A 14,645-nucleotide genomic window follows, 5' to 3' on the forward strand; every position below is an offset into this window, starting at 1 on the left:
TAAGTGATATTCTTCAGATTGTATATTGAACAGAGTGTGTTCTGTTCAATAGTGAGCTAAGTGTGTGTAAACAGTATTTGATTCGAATCATATTATAGTGAATCCTTCCGGTGGTTGGAAGAAAGGGTGACGTAGTAGAGTTTCTCCAAACATCCATAAACAAACTGTTGTGTTCTTCATTTCTGTCATCTTTTCATATTTCATCTTGTGCTTCAAACCCAAGTAAACAATTTCGTCTTGAATCTGTTTCAAGTGTTTACAAGTGTTTGCGTAGAATAGAAAGTAAATTAAATTCCTAACATGATTTCTTTCAAACCGTTTTTCATAAGCCTTCATCAATACCCAGACCCGCGTCTTTATCGATAAAGCCGATCCTATCAGTTATAGCCCTAAGCCTAAGTCCGAACCCTCACTCAAAATTGAACCTCTTCAACCTTACTAAGCCCAAATTGACAAGATCGGACTCGAACCTAGGGTTTAATCCTTAGGCCCGTTTGGTTCCAATTCTCAAAAATCCAAAACTATTCTGGAACCAAACCCCTATTTTCTAAAAAATGGTATTCTCAATGTCATAAAGTAATTCTCAAGATTCTCTGGGATGTTTCCCAAAGCAATTTTCTTTTGCTAGGTCTTGTTTGGTTATACTCTCTAACATCTTTTTCTGATATTTTCAAGTTTTGTTAAATCTGAAACCCAACGTAACAAGTACACATCTCCTTTAAATGATTTTGTACAATTATTTAATGTCTATCCTTATTTAGGACCCCTAGACTACTAATTAAAGATTAGGAATGTTATAATTAGATTTATAGAAGCCAGACTTTGTCTATTTTAGAAGGATTTTGAAAACCGTCCTTAGGCGGGCGTAGAGACATAGCGCGAAAGCCCTTTCTCGAGCGTAAACAGACAACGAACCACTTTTTTCAGAAACTCCAGTATAAATACGTTTGTACACGTATCATTTTATTGATTTTCATAAAATCTCATGGCGACTCTGATTTTCAAATGAATAATCTTTAAATTAATTATGCTTAATTGATTTAAATCGGGTCAGGTTAAATTGTTATTTAGCCTCATAGATTATTAATGTTTGAACAAAAGATTAATTTTTTTTCATAATTAATTTCTTAACGCTCCAGGTATTTTCAAAATCTTTTAAAAATTAAATGTTTTATTTTAAAAGATGACTGACACGCAAACCAAGGTTGAAATTATTGAACCTCGAGCTGCCTCGCGGTAGTCCTTCTATATTGCCACGTGTCTCAAAAGCACGTGATAAGCTATGGAACGAGATATAGATCGGGGGGATAAACGGTAGTTACAGAATGCATCTTTTAAGTTGTCTTAAAAAAAAATCTATATCAGATAGAGGAGATATAATATTTGGGCATTGATTAATGCATTTTGGGGCATTTGAGGGAATTCAAGTCAATTGGAGATTTGTTGAGTTTTCTTGAATTAATGATGCAAGTAAAGAGAATATTGAACAAAAGAAAAAAAAAATATATTTTTGGTGTTTAATCTTGATTTAAAGAAATAAGATTAACACAATAGGAAATATTATCTTTTGTTATGATAATATAACTAAGAAAATATTGTAATAATATTTTGGAGATAATACCTAGTTGAAGCTTATTTAAAGGTGTAGTTGGGTACTTTAGAAAGTCGAAGTCTTTTCCTTGAGAGCATCGTTTCTAGTTCCAGTTCTGTATTTGTTAAGGTTTCGGGAGACCGAGTGTTATATAAAATAATGTCATAATCCTATACTATCTTGATGTAGTCTCTATTCTAATTTATTTATAATAATCTCTCTTTCTGGTGGACGTAGTCAAGTTTTATCTTGTTGAACTACGTTAAAATTCGTGTCTTCTTTATTATTGCTTACGTCATTTCACGCATTCCGTCACAACACCTATCTTTTCATTTTTATTCCCAAAATATACACATTTTCCTTTCTAAACTATTAATTAATCTTAATCTCTATTAAATTAAGTAATTTAAATAAATTTTATAAACTAAAATAAAATAAATTACATAAAATAAAATGCATAGTAATTCAATTTTATTCATACAATTATTGTCTTATTTTGTAATGACTTGTCAATCCAACTTTTGAGTTTGATAAATAATTTCAACTTAATTTATCAACACTTTGTGAAATTTGAAAATACGAGTTTAACCCAATTTTTAACTACCATATTGGACGTTACTACTCGCAAATAATTGAGAAGTGTATGGTGTTCTTATTGCCGATAAAGACTTGAAGAAGAAAAAAAAGTCCGATAAGAATGATCAAATTTGTGTATTCGAAATGATATGGACAATTCTTGAAAAGTGAGAGTTTGTGGACGATGCTAACAAAAATGACTGTACGCATTTAAAAATGTCCGCCCCGAAAAAACAATTATTTTTTACTTTTAAACGATAAATAAAAATATAAATATCTCTTTGAAAATTTTGAAATAAGAAGAACCTCGTTAGAACGGGCGCAGAGCCCTAGGGCGCAGAGTCCTAGTAAAGCGGTAAATAAAAATATAAATATCTCTTGCCTACCAAAGTTCAGACAAGAAGTGGATTGACTAACTCGTTAGAATTAGCGCAGAGCCCTAGTAAAGCGGTACCTCCATGCTTCAGACCAACTCGATGAAAATAAGTACACACAACTAGACCTGTGAACTAGGATAGCCTAGGGCCGATGAAAATAAAAAGAAAGAGGATATTAATCTATGTACACACCCGATGCGAGATAGTTTCAATGGATCCTTCCTTTTTTTAATAAAGACTCGAAAAAGTAGCCTAAGCTTATATAAGGCTAGGGAGGAAGAACACCTACTTCTTGAATAAGACAAGCCCGCATTGAACAGGAAAAGCACTAACAATAGGACCGGTAAAACAAAAAGAAATAGTTAGAGTTTCGGTTCCTTAAACTTTCCCATCAAGAGCTCAATGAAGAACTCTAAGACAAACGCAAGCCGTTCTTAGATGACAAGTGGTATACTTTGATCGTGGGCTATAGCCATTCGTTAAACGACCACGTTAGCCACCGTAGGAACTTTTTTAAGGTATTAAGAAGAACCTCTATATAAAGAAAGAGAAATGCAGGAAATTGTTTAAAAACTAGCTTGTGAATAAAGAGTCGCCATCTAATTTTTTTTTACAGAATTAAGAAAAAATAAATTATTTTCATGTAAAATAATAACGCTTTTGAAAAAAGATTTTTTAAAGGTATTAAAAAGAAGCTCTATATAAAGAAAGAGAAATGCGGGAAATTGTTTAAAAATCAGCTTGTGAATAAAGAGTCGCCATCTAATTTTTATTTTTACAGAATTATGAAAAATAAATTATTTGCATGTAAAATAATAACGCTTTTGAAAAAAGATTTTTAAGGGTTCGGTGATTGGTTACACATGAAAAGGGCTTTGACGCTGTCTCATATGCCCGCTAAAAAAACAGTTTCCACTTCTAATATTTTGGCCATTTTAAGAAAATATTTTATACTTATTTTATTTATTTATTTGTCCATTCATATTCTAAAATATATGGCACATACATTAATTCTAAATTTAAAGGTAATGCATATTAAATAATAATATTAATAATTATTCACAAATAAATAAACATGAAAAAATAAATATAAACGATTTAAAATTAAATATTTTCAATATAAAGTTAATAGAATAAATTTAATTAAAAAGAACAACTTTGAATTTGTTTTGCATCGCTACTATTTTTTACCAATCATTTAGGATTTAGGATTTATGTAAATGTAAAAAAACAAATAAATCAAAATTAATATTTATTAATTTTATTTATTCTATTAATATTTGTCTCCTTTTTTTCTCTCATCATTTTTCTTAATACTTATTAAAAAAATCAAAATTAATATTTATTTTATTTATTTGCACAAATAATATATATATATATATATAATATTAACCTACTTATTTATTTATTTATTTTAACATATAAAATAAAATAATATTTTTAATAATAAATTAAATCATTTAAAATAACATATTTATAAAACTATTATTTATTTTATTTGAAAGATACCATATTATTCTTTCAGTAATTTTATTTTTCAACAAAAATTAGGATCCAAATTTATTTAGAAAATATAAATTTAGGGGAAAAAAAGGAGGGTTTATAGGGACATACATGATTAATATTTATTATATATTTTGTTTTGTTTTAATATTTATGTAATGTATTTTATTGTAAGGTTTATTTATTTATGTAATATATTTTATTTTAGTTTATAATATTTATTTAAATGATTTAAGTTAGTGTTTAGTTTTAATTATATATTTATAAAATAAAATATATGTATTATTTTAATATGTATGTAATATATTTTATTTTAATATATAATATTTAAATTATTTAATTAAGTATTATTAATTTTAATTATATATATATTGTATAATTATAAAGTAAATAATTAATGAGTTTGGAGAGATTAAAGGTTAATTAATAGTTTTAGGGAAAGAAATGTACAGAATGAAAATGAGAAGGTTGGTATGATGAGAAAATTTGTTAGAAACTTGGTAAATATGGAATTGGTATGGGCTGTAGCCCAGTCTTTTTAATATATATATATATATATATATATATATATATATATATATATATATATATATATATATATAATACTAGATTTTTAAGAGTTATATATATATATATATTAAAATAAATAAATATTTTTTTTAGTGATGATAAATTTTTTTAGTGATAGATTTTTAACAATAAAAATTAAAATTCAGATTTAGTGATGTAAGAATACATCTCCTTATACTTATTCAGTGTTATACTCTAAAACTAATTTTAAATCATTTAAATTTAATAATATTTATAAATTGGTTGATAAATGTTAACTAGAAGACTTCACTAAATAAAAATGTATTATTTGAGATCACAACTCCAATATTCTAAAATTGATATTTATTGTAATGAAAAGTTTTAAAATATGTCTTTCATTAACGAATTGTGTTGTTGATTAATTAAAAATAAATAAGTCACAAAATTATAATTTGATTAATAAATTAATTGGACTTGTTTTAATTTTACCAGTTTCTACCGTCACTACATGACATATGTGAAAATTGTTCAATAAAATAAGATGATAGAAAATATTTTATTAAATATTGATTTAAATTTTATAATATATTAATTTTATTCTAGAAAATATAGAAATTACAATTTAAATAAGATGTCTAAGTTTATTAAATTTTATAATTTTTTTTTGACTTTTTTTGTATATTTTTTTATAAATTTGCTATTTAAATCGGATATTTTCATCACTTTTTAGATTTCGTATAATTATTTTATTTTATTTGGGTATTCGTGGATCGGTTAGATTAATATGCTTAATATGTTAACGAGTTATTCGTAATAGTGTAATATCTAAAATCTATATGGCTAGAAAAAAAAAATATGATTTACATTATGATGTGGATTTGGAAGTTTTTAAGGCAATACATTTAATAAGTTAAAAAAATCCAAATAATATGATTCCTTATAAGAATTAAACTAAAAGACTATATATACTTTCATATTTATTTTTGGGCTTGGTATGACTATGAATGGATGGTTGAATAATAACACTAAAAAGAAAATATAGTTACAGACTAAATAACATATATTGAATAAAAAACGAATACATTTTACAATATGAGAATAAACAAAATTGAATTGTCACCTTAAGAGATAAGAAACAATTATATTATTGTTTATAATTGAACATGAAAGTCTTTAAGGTAGGGAGGTGAAGATGAGAAACAATTATTAGTATTTATTTTTTTATAAAAATTATTTAATATTTAACATATCAAACTATATTATTTAAAATATTTAGTTTATTAACTAATATTATTAATATATAAGGATATAATAGTGTTTTATTTTTGTATATATTAGTTTTAGATATTATAAAATAAATTCAAATATCAAGTATTTAAAATTTAAATGTTTATACTTGGTTAATTCAATTTTTATCTCCATATATTAAGTCATAAATATTTAAAATTTAGTATTTATATCTTAATTTTTAGGTTTATCAAACACTGTCTTAGGCCTCCTTACCTACTATTTAAAAAAAACTTATATCTTAAGTATTAAAAAATAAAAATAAAAAATATTATTGTCGGCTCTACGGAAGGGCAGGACTTTGTGAGTTGCTTCATTTCAGTTTTTTTTTTTAACTAAACATGTATCTAAAAAATAGTTATACAAAATTCAATATTCATTACCGTCTTGCATATTGAAATGGATCGGTTGATTCAAATGTAGGCTTGATTGGTCGGTTAATACAGACATTTATATATATTTTTCTACAGCAAAATAATAACAATAAATTTAGTAACATTTTTCTTACTAAATCATCGATTATAATTTATTTCTTATAAATAATGCTGATATATTATTTAGAGAAATATATATATATATATATATATATATATATATATATATATATATATATATATATATATATATATATATATATATATATATAACAAACATATTTATTTATTTATTTATTTATTTATTTATTTATTTATTCCAAACAAAGTAAAATGCAGAATAAAATATTCCCATCTAGTAACGAAAGTTGTTGTACAATGCGTTAATTGCGTAGATGTCATCATGCTGTAAAATTCTTTTGGTAACCCCTCGTTTTGCATATGGCCACATTACGGCAGAAGGATCACTACTATGCCTAAGACCAAGTACGTGTCCTAGCTCATGCAGCGCAATTGTTTCAATGTCCATTTTCTCAGCCTTTGCTCCGTTCGTCCAACGAGCGTCTGCCCTGAAATGGAGCTTTCCTCCAGGGGGAAGGTGTGCGTAAGCCACTGTTTCTGAGTTCTGTCGAAATCGGTTATAATCCTCACTATGGTGACTAGTGAAACTTATTTGAATATCTGGATATTTTCTATGAGAAATTTTTATAAAATTGAACTTCGTGACCTTTTGCCAACTGTTAAATGCATTAGTAATTGGATTAATAGCGTCTGATCGCGTTCGGGGTGCTACAGACCAGGATAGTCGGAGTTTCGACCACCTACGTATTTCATCCATGTAATACAAACCACTTTTATAAGGGTCCCGAACTAACTTCACCCCGTGTTTGATGAGACCTTCATTAACCAAATCAGGGAAGCCGCACCGAGGTTTAACCATTAGTGACAAAGTTTCTTCGTCTAAAATCCCCGAAACATTGAGATGAAAAAACTGTTGAAATTTTTTAATTGCTTTCTCCATGGCGTGATCCAAAATATTAGAGTCGTTTGATGTGAAACTACTCGTTTGGAAACAACCATCCTTGGAGGGACCAAAATAACCATATTTTGAAAGATAATTTTTCACTTGATCAAGCTTCTTAACTTTGTCACTCATCTTGGAACCCAATAAATGTTTCGTAGAGTTGAAAGATAATAATGGATTATCATTAATAGATGATGAATGGACAACTAGAAACAAGTCCAAGACAAAGAGTAACAAAATAATACATATTTTGACCATATTCATGTTTGTGATTTGATTTGTTACTTAGTTCTTGATTTTTGTTTCAAGATTCGTTTCTGCATTTTATAGACATTATTTTAGATAAAAAGATTGTGTTAATCTTATGTATAAATCTATTTGATCGTAATATTATAAATTTTACTATTTGATCGATTATAAAATAGTTAAAGCTACTACATATTATAGTAAATAAAAATCTTTTTTATTTCTCTTTTAAAATCATGGTAAATAATATTATAACTGGACAGTCGTCCAGGCATGTATAAAAAAACAAGAATTCATCGCAGCATAATATTTGATATTAATTGTGTTAAACTATATGAACTATGTCACGAAGGTTAACACTACACTTACAAATTTTTTTATCAATTAAAATAAAAAATTACAACATATCATAAATTTATGGAAAAATAAATCAAACCATAACATAAAAATATAAAACAAATATAAATAAACTAGTTAGAATTAAGCTAATTCTGAATAAAAATAAGGATGTGATCAGTAAATAAAATCAAATAAAAATCACACTCAATTCAAACTTTTAATCTAAATTATAATTAAATGTTAATTTTTAATTAATATTTGATATCTAATTAGAAAATTAAAGTAATAATGTTACGACAAACATTCAACTAATTGCCTGCCAATTGATTAATGCATGGACTATTCAATTAGTTAGTATTGAATGTCTAACCTTGCATTTCATCGAATCAACATAAAACAATGAGACCAATAATGTTAAGTAGTTATGGATTAAGTGAAAATGAATGAGCAATATTTATTGTTAATGTAAATAAATGTTTGATTGATTTTATGGTTAATTTAAATAAATGTTAAAATAATATTACGATAAACATTCAATTAATTAATTAACTCATGGAATTGAATAGTCTAACCTAGGGGTGTTAATTAAATCGGTTCGGTTTTCGGGTTATTCGAGTTCCTCGGTTCGGTTTATTCGAATTTTTATTTTTTTTAGCCAATTCGAAAACCAAACCGAATTCGAATTTGATATTCGGTTCAAATTTCGAATAATTTGAATTCAAACCGAATTCGTTTTTTTTTTTAATTTTTAGAACTAGTATAACTCAAAATAAATTGAACTAGGGTCTATACCGTGGCAGAGTATTATTCTACCACTAGACCACTAATGTTTTTTTTTCTTTTCTTTTATTATAATTTGATTATTTTGAACTTTTTCTTAAGTTAAGTTTGGAAAAATAAATAATAAATAATAGAAAAATAAATAATAAAAAATGAATTCGGTTTTCGGTTTGGTTTCGAGTTGAAACCTAAACTCGAAAATCAATTCAAAAACCGTATTTGAATTCAAATTTGTTTGAAATTCGATTCGAAAACCGAAAATGAAATTCGAATTCGGTTTATTCGCATTCGGTCGGATATTCGGTTCAGACCAAATATTGAACACCCCTAGTCTAACCTTGCATTTTATCAAATCAACATAAAACAATGAGACCATGAATGTTAAGTACTTATGAATTAAGTGAAAATGAATAACAATATTTATTGTTAATGTAAATAAACGTTTGAATGATTTTATGGATAGTTTAATTCTCATAAATTTATTGTGTAGAAATTACGAGATTAATGGGGGTAGTTAAATATTATTTTTTTTAGAAATCATACTCGTTAATGTTATTTTAGTCATTATTAAAACCAATTAATTTTAATTTTGAGGGTTAAATAAATAATTTTGGGAGATGAAATGAGTACCTCATTCCATTCTAAATTATATATTTTAATCCCTGATTTTTTTCTCTAAAACTATTTTAAGATAAATGAGTACAACATTTATCTCAAATAATTGTATTTTATTATTTTGACATTTTTTTTTAATTATTTAATCTTTAAATATTACATTAATTAGCGTAATTAAGTGTTTAAATATTGCTTTTTTCATGGGATTAATTATTTTAATTTTATTTATTCAAAATAATTATTTTTAATTTTATAAATTGGTGTATAGATTTTCAGTACTTACAAGAGAATTTTATTATATTCAGAGCATTATATGATAAAATCGGTACATTCGTATTGCTTTTGGGAAATGTTAGAATGACATCGAATGGTGGTCTCAATATCTTATATGCTTCGAGTATTTTTTACTTTGTAGTGATCTGATATATCCGATAGAATTGATACATTTATGTTCTTATTTTTAACCATCATAATGAGAGTCCGAGTTAACAATAAATGGTGATTTCAATATCTCAACTATGAGAGAATTTTTTTAGTAACATGTGTATATCTCATACAAAACAATTTTGTTCTCATATATATGACTAGAAAGGAATAATGTAAGGTGAACAAGAGCATATCTTATCTTGTATGGATGAGAGCAACAAAGATCATCATAATTAAGCGCTCTCTAGTTGTTGATTCTCTATATTATTCTAATCATTTCCATTAATGCCTTTCATGGAATACGACTTATTTTGCTAAAAAAATGAATGAGTGCTTCCTTAGCGGTATTGACATACTCCACGTTTGCTTTAGACACAATAAATAGATCATCCGTAAAATATATGTGTGTGATAATTGCATCCCTACAATGTGGGTGAAAGATAAATGATCGACTTTTCAATTGTATATTTGAAAACGCAATAAAAATCTTCATGATAAAGACAAAAGGATAATAGATGTTTTCATCTCCATTCTCTACCATGACTTCAAGACAACGCAAAGCATTTTTTTAATCAAATAAACTTCATAGTCAAAAAAGATTATCAATAACTTTAACAAATATAAAGATGTGTGATAAATATTTTAATAAAAAATGGCTTCCTTGCAGAATTCGTGAAAACATTTAAATTCTCAAACATCTGCAAAACATAAAACATAATGAGAAAAATAAACACTAAACCATGCTAACAAGAACATCATATTAGTATTAGTGTAATATTTAATAATGGTGAATTTGATTTGGACAAAAAAGTTGTGTGATTTTTACTCTTTTATTTAAAGAGGTGTTCCACTTCAAAATTATGTGTTATTTTATTTTATTTCTTTTTAGTCCTATATTAGTTTGATTACATAAAAAATATGCATTTTATTGTATTTAATATATTTAATTAACTTTATATAGAAATTTAAAAATAAATATATGTTATAATAATATTTATTCTAACAAAATAAAATATAATTCTATTAATAAATATTATTAATAAAATAACATGATTAAATATGAAATTTATAAATTAAATAAACATCTCATTTATAAAATAACAAGATGAAATTAATTTTATTAATTAAATAAAAATTTAATTTATAAAATTAATATTCAATCTAAAAGGTTATTTGGTTTAAGAAATCAAATCTGAAATCAAATCTATATATATTTAATGATGCTTAATTTAAAATGTTTGAAGTGTGCAACTATTTTATATTTTATAAGTTATAAAACTAATTTTATTTCACTATAACTATTTGAATTTTTTTTTCAAAACAGACCTAATGAAGTCTAATATGATTATAAGTTCATCTCAAATATAAATACGACTCAAAACATAGTAAGAACAACTTCAAAACCAAAACTCCTTATAACTTCTTAATAGAGTAAATATTTTAAGAACACTATGAAATTAGACAAGAGAGTTGGTTGATGGAAGAATACAACCAATCAAGGTATGCAAATACTGTCAAGCTGAGATTCTAACCGTTTCTAGAAGTATCACTGGGTTGAAAACCATTTATTAAAAATGTGTAAGTTGAGTCCATTCTATGAAACAAGTAGAGCTTGTAGAGGTTATAAAAGTCAAACTATATTGACGAACAAGATAATATGGCAAGAAAGTATTTTAGTTCCACATACTTTTAACCAGAAAATGTGTGAAATAAAATTGAGCAAGTATGTGATCCTCAATGAAGCGTCATTTAAATTTGTCGAAGGAATAAGATTTATGAGCTTATTACATGAAGCACAACTGCGGTTCAAGGTTCCTGATCGAAAGAAAGTTGCAGGTAAGGTTTTTGATTTATTCTTAGTTGAATTGATTTTTTTTGTTTAAGTTAATATGTTTCTTTGGTATCAAATGTATAATATCGATACCGTGCCGAAATTAAAGTATACTGTAAGCAAGGTAAGGTAAAGATATGCATTTTTTCTTTACCCAAGGCTAGGCAACAAGTGCTAAAAGGACTAAAAGGGAAGACTCATACCAGGTGCGTAAATATAAAGTTGGATTGCCTTAAAAAGGCCTCTTAAAATGTAGTTGAACATCCTCAATAGGTCTGACTGCTGTGGTTGATGCCCCACCTCAACTTCATAAGGAAGGCCTCATTGTTCACAAATATCTCCTAGAGAGCTACTTAATGCCTTGCTTGGGACTGGCTGACTTCTATCTAACAACAATTCTGCCTTCTGATGGGGAGGTTATCGGAAGAAAGGAAGAGCTCACGATTTACTAGCATAATCATTATTATTGAACTTCTTATAATGAAAAGCTGCAATTGAGGTTAATACTTTTTTATAGGTATCCTTATTATCACTATCCCTGGGCCTAGTAGAAAATACTATTAGTCTTAGAGTAAAATAACGTTCTCCTAAATAAAAATATATCTTAACAAATATCATATCTTTTTTTAACAATTATATTTTGATATTTATTTAAAATTTTAAAATTATAAAATTCTATATTTATAATATTTAACTAAATTAATATATTAAATAATAATTTACATATTAATAATTTAAAAAATGCTTAACATATTACACTAACTGAACTCATTCAGTTAGATTAATAATCTATATATAAACTAGTAAATCAACACAAAATAGTAAAAAAATTAATTTAAATTCTACCCAAAATTATTTTCAATTACGTTTATACCTATGTTCTTCAAAGTTTTTAGAATAATAGAGTGATACTATAATCACTAAAATATACCTACCTAATTTATAAATTTTAAATAATTATTTTTGAATAAATAAATTTAAAATAATTAAAATTAAGGCAAAAATATGATTACATAATTAGTTAAATTAATTATTGTAATAATTAAATCCCAATTTAAAATAAAGGCCAAAGAAAAATAAATTAATTAATTTGAGATAAATGTTATATTTATTTTATCTCAAATTAATTTTAAGGACTCAAAAAAATAAATAAATAATTTAGGATAAATGTTGTACCTATTTTATGTTAGGATCGGGTACAATAATAGAGATTGTGGTCTGACTATGTTGAACGATTACACACACTACTTCGATATTAACTTTGTTAGAAATTAATATCTAGTTTCTATTCTACACAAGTTTCACAAACTCTTGAACCGAGTTCAAGTGCGGAAATGTTTGTTTGGACTTGAAGCAGCAAGTAAGTGCGAATCAAGGAAAGAAACACAAGACATAAGAGATTTATGGATCTTCGGAGTAAAAATTCATACGTCACCCATTCTTCTCAGCCTTGAGAAGGATATTTACTAGAAGATTTGGTTTAATACAACATTTGTACAAACTCAGCCGGACAACCAGGACTTAAACTCTACCTGTTTCCGAACTCCTAGCACAACAAAAACAGATTCTGTCAACTTACAATATTGAATACTCACACAAAATAGGCAGTATGTAGTACAACTTTAAAACTCTAGTAAACTTGTGAGCTTTTTGAGAATGATTGCACTGATATTTCTTGTAACTCTCGTTAGATTGATTAAAAACTAGTGTCAATCTTGACTTCCAACTGCTCCATAAATAGGCAGGTAGCCAACGAATATATTTTCTTGAAAGGACACTTGTCCCAATATTGAATAGTACATCAATGAATATCCTCCTTTGATCTTGTCTGTACTTTATGATAATGAGCCAAGAATTCATTAATGGAGCCTGTTGTACTAAGAACTTTCATTGCAAATGATTTGAATAATCTTGGTATGTGGCAGTCTTCTTTAGGTCTGTCTCTACTGTTGTGTCAGACTGCCCATCCCAAATTGGAGCTGAGATTGATCAGGTACTAGAAAGCGTTTACCCAAAATGCCAAACTTGGAAGATATTGGAAGCGCCATATGTAGAACTGAAGTGGTAAAATAATTGAGACGCTTGAATAAAACCGATCTTATAAACTGACGGACGCGTGTTTATAGAAACCGATCTCATAAACTAACGATCTCATAAACAAATTGGTTGCGTGTTTATAGAAATCGATCTTATAAACAAATCGGACGCGTGTTTATAGAAACTGATCTCATAAACTACCGGATGCGTGTTTATAGAAACCGATCTCATAAACTACTAGACGCGTGTTTATAGAAACCGATCTCATAAACTACCGGACGCGTGTTTATAGAAACCAATCTCATAAACAAACCGGATGCGTGTTTATAGAAACCGATCTCATAAACTACTAATCTCATAAATACCGATCTCAATTATAAAACCGAAGTTGATATAAAAACGATCTCGATTAAATACCGAACAACTTTCTTTCAGGTTTTCTGTAATCTGCACAAGATTAATTTAAACAATACTCAGTTCTTATTTATACATTTATGCTTGATATTTTAATATAACAATTTCTCCCTTTTTGATTATTTAAACTAAATATTCAAAACTTGGTGATTTATAATTATTGGTTAATTCTCCTAAGTTAATTAGCTAATACAATCTAGAAGGCTTTATTCTAACATTTTATTTTAAATGAATTAAAAATAAAGCCCCAAAATATACAAAAATAAAATAAAATAAATGAACAAAATAAATGTTATATATATTTAAATATTTTAAAGGTTAAAAATGGAGCCAAAAAGAGATTAAAAAATATCGTTTTCAAACAAATTCCAAAGCTGGAAAAGGGTCGGATCTGTCGCTGCCGAAATTAAGAGAAATCAATGCAATAGACCACACAACCATCATATGAGCGCCCGTGCTTCATCCAACGAACGACAGAGGACCGTGTAACCCGCTGCAACGGAAGAGAAGTTCGTTCGCATTGCTACCTGAAACGACGTTGTTATCACTTTGAATTGTCTTCTTTCTCGTGACGAACATCAATCATCATCGGCTTAAACTTTTGATTTTTCAAAAGTGGAACTCGACCGTTACTGAATCAAACCGGCTGATTCAAATGATGAAATGATCACATTAACATGGTGATCTTTTCATC

The 14,645-nt window shown here is 26.8% G+C and overlaps 1 protein-coding gene across 1 annotated transcript; it reads right to left on the reverse strand.

The window, feature by feature from the left end:
* Window positions 1–6,594: 6,594 nt before the first annotated feature.
* Window positions 6,595–7,395, reverse strand: LOC124912968 (metalloendoproteinase 5-MMP-like). Its single transcript, XM_047453598.1, has one exon. The coding sequence runs from the start codon at window positions 7,393–7,395 to the stop codon at window positions 6,595–6,597; it is 801 nt and encodes a 266-aa protein (XP_047309554.1).
* Window positions 7,396–14,645: the final 7,250 nt, after the last annotated feature.

This window comes from Impatiens glandulifera, chromosome 8 (genome assembly GCF_907164915.1).
Source record: "Impatiens glandulifera chromosome 8, dImpGla2.1, whole genome shotgun sequence".
Classification (NCBI taxonomy): domain Eukaryota; kingdom Viridiplantae; phylum Streptophyta; class Magnoliopsida; order Ericales; family Balsaminaceae; genus Impatiens; species Impatiens glandulifera.